At 35.2% G+C, this 2,500-nt stretch overlaps 1 protein-coding gene across 1 annotated transcript; it reads right to left on the bottom strand.

Annotated features, from left to right (window-relative positions):
* Positions 1-568: 568 nt before the first annotated feature.
* Positions 569-2,238, bottom strand: LOC115232173 (ras-related and estrogen-regulated growth inhibitor-like). Its single transcript, XM_036500288.1, has one exon. It carries the CDS (start codon positions 2,234-2,236, stop codon positions 1,823-1,825), a length of 414 nt encoding a protein of 137 aa, XP_036356181.1. The 5' UTR covers positions 2,237-2,238; the 3' UTR covers positions 569-1,822.
* Between the last annotated feature and the right edge of the window lie 262 nt (positions 2,239-2,500).

Raw genomic sequence — 2,500 nt, forward strand, 5'->3', positions numbered from 1 at the left:
GCTGTACTTCTGAAAAACCTAAACCTTGTGTATAATACGCACCCCTTCTCTAACTTGAGTCGTATGTAATTAAGCCAGCAGCACCTAGTCGAACAAACACTTCCGCGCATGCGTAAGACAATAATGGTGATGTTCTTAACTGTAATATAGGAATGTAAATATCTTTGCAAATTGTTTTTTTTTTTTTACATGTTATTCTGTATTCTGAATAGTTTTATTTTAATAAATGTTGCTCTCTGCAAGTTATGGATGATTCTTTTATGAGTTCATTGCTTTCAGGCTTAGCTTAAGGTATTTTCGCTCCCGACATCACAAAATGCGTCTGAATAAACATTGCCGGACAGCAAATAGAGACTTGGACATTGCTTAGAAAATATTTTTCATTTTTAACCTCGTATATAGTACGCACTAGGGATTTTGACCTTTAAATTTTGGGGAAAAAGTGCGGATTATACTCGAGGATTTGCGGTAAGCATATCTATAAACACAACTCACAATACTGAACACTTTATCAGATAATGTTTGAACTACGCAAAATATATTTTAAATATATTTTACAACTCATACAATGCAACACATACATACATATACACACACACACACACACTCACATATACATACATATATACATATATATATATTTATAATGTATCTATGTGTGTATAAACGTGTGTCTGCATGTAAGTGTGCAGTAGCTTGCTTTAACCGTTCTCATATAATACAGTTTGCTGGAAGGCATGATACAATGCAAAAGAATGTATTTATAATCCTTATGCTTCCGTATATTTCGAGTAATTTACTGATCGACATAGGAGATAGATCGTGAAATATGGGCACGTCTGCCATAATTTTGGCCACGGAACGTAACGTAGGTAACTTTTGGATAAATGTTATTCTCAGAAAAAGGCCCAAGCCAACGACCCAGAGTGGATCGGTTACACCAACGTAACCACCACTACTACTACTACTACTACTACTACTACTATTACTACTACTACTACTACTACTACTACTACTACTACTACTACTACTACTACTACTACCTACTACTACTACTGGTGCTGCTACTTTTGCTACCACTAACACTACTTCTTCTACTACTACCACATTACCGACGTCGTTGCTGCTTATGTTACTATTACTACAAAAAGGAATTTTAATCCTCTGATACTATTTAAACTGTTTTCTTCCGTCGAAGGGTATGTTACTCGAAATATTAGGAATTATTAAGTTATACATTTTTTCGCATTGTAGGAAGCTTTCTAAGACAATTTACCCGCGCGCGCGCGATTGTGTGTGTGTGTGTGTCTGTCTGCCTGTGTGAATATATATACATATGTATGCATGTATTACATATATGTACTTGTAAGTCTCAATGCATATTTTGGCTCGATGTTTAAATCAATTTACGTGTGACTCAATGTATACGCGTCTTCGCTTGCCGATATATATCTATGTATGTATGTTCGTAGGTGTATGTGGACGTGTATGTGTGTGGTGTATGCGTGACAGTTTTATCAAATGTTTGCTTTAAAATGTAAAAAATTTTAATTTTCCAAAATATCCCCCGAAATAGTCTCTGAAGTTTTTTATCTTCTTAACCAAGTTTTTTTCAATTTGATTTATTTTATCATAATTTAACAGTTCAATATCATTTTAATTATTGATTCCATCAACATCATTATAATTATTGATGTTTCCCACCATTCTTTCTTTCTTTCTTTCTCACTTTTGGGTAATCAAATTTTTTGGGGAAAATAAACACAAACATTTTTCTTTTTCAATGGAAAGAGGACGTTGGTTGGGTGAATCTCTGCCGGGTTCAAGTTGGTCCCTGAATTTTGAACATTTTGCTAAACGCTTGCCGAACCTGCTGGGCTGAACTCCGTCTCCGGGGTTTCCCTTCCATTTGTTTTCGTCGTTTTATATCCCGATGTAAGTCTTGAAAAGCTTCAGAAATCTCACAGATACAGTCACTGGCGGACGTTTCAAAGAATGCACAGGACAGCTCAATGGCCAACTGTCGGCCTTCAGACGATGTAACTTTCCTTTCGTGTAGTAAGTCGGTCTTGTTTCCCACTAAAACACAGTGGACGTTTGTTCGTTTCACCTGGTCCAGGTATTGTTTAATGTCTTTGACTTCATCAAAGCTGTCTCGGTCATTCACTGCATAAACCACAATGAAACCGTCTGCCCATCGAATCACTCCTTCACGGTGGATGCTGTCGTCCTGCATCAGATGAAAGAGAACAGAAAATTAATAAAAATTTATGTAAAATGTCAAAAAGGTTTTGTGTATATTTGTAGACAATTACATACCAGAACTAATCAAAAATGATACAAAATTCATTAAAAAGACTGTGTGGATGCAAATTTTAGTTAAAATTAAAACTCGTAAAGCTAAGCCTAAATTTAGTTAAAGTTTAAACTCAATTTAAACCTGCACTTAAAATTCGTTTAAACCTAAACTTCGTTTAATTCAACCGAGGTTTGGTTTAAA

Source organism: Octopus sinensis, unplaced genomic scaffold (assembly GCF_006345805.1).
Source record: "Octopus sinensis unplaced genomic scaffold, ASM634580v1 Contig19737, whole genome shotgun sequence".
Lineage (NCBI taxonomy): Eukaryota > Metazoa > Mollusca > Cephalopoda > Octopoda > Octopodidae > Octopus > Octopus sinensis.

What these genes read in the sequence shown, in the direction of transcription:
- LOC115232173 (XM_036500288.1), bottom strand. Translation starts at nt 2,236, where the DNA reads ATGCAGGACGACAGCATCCACCGTGAAGGAGTGATTCGATGGGCAGAC.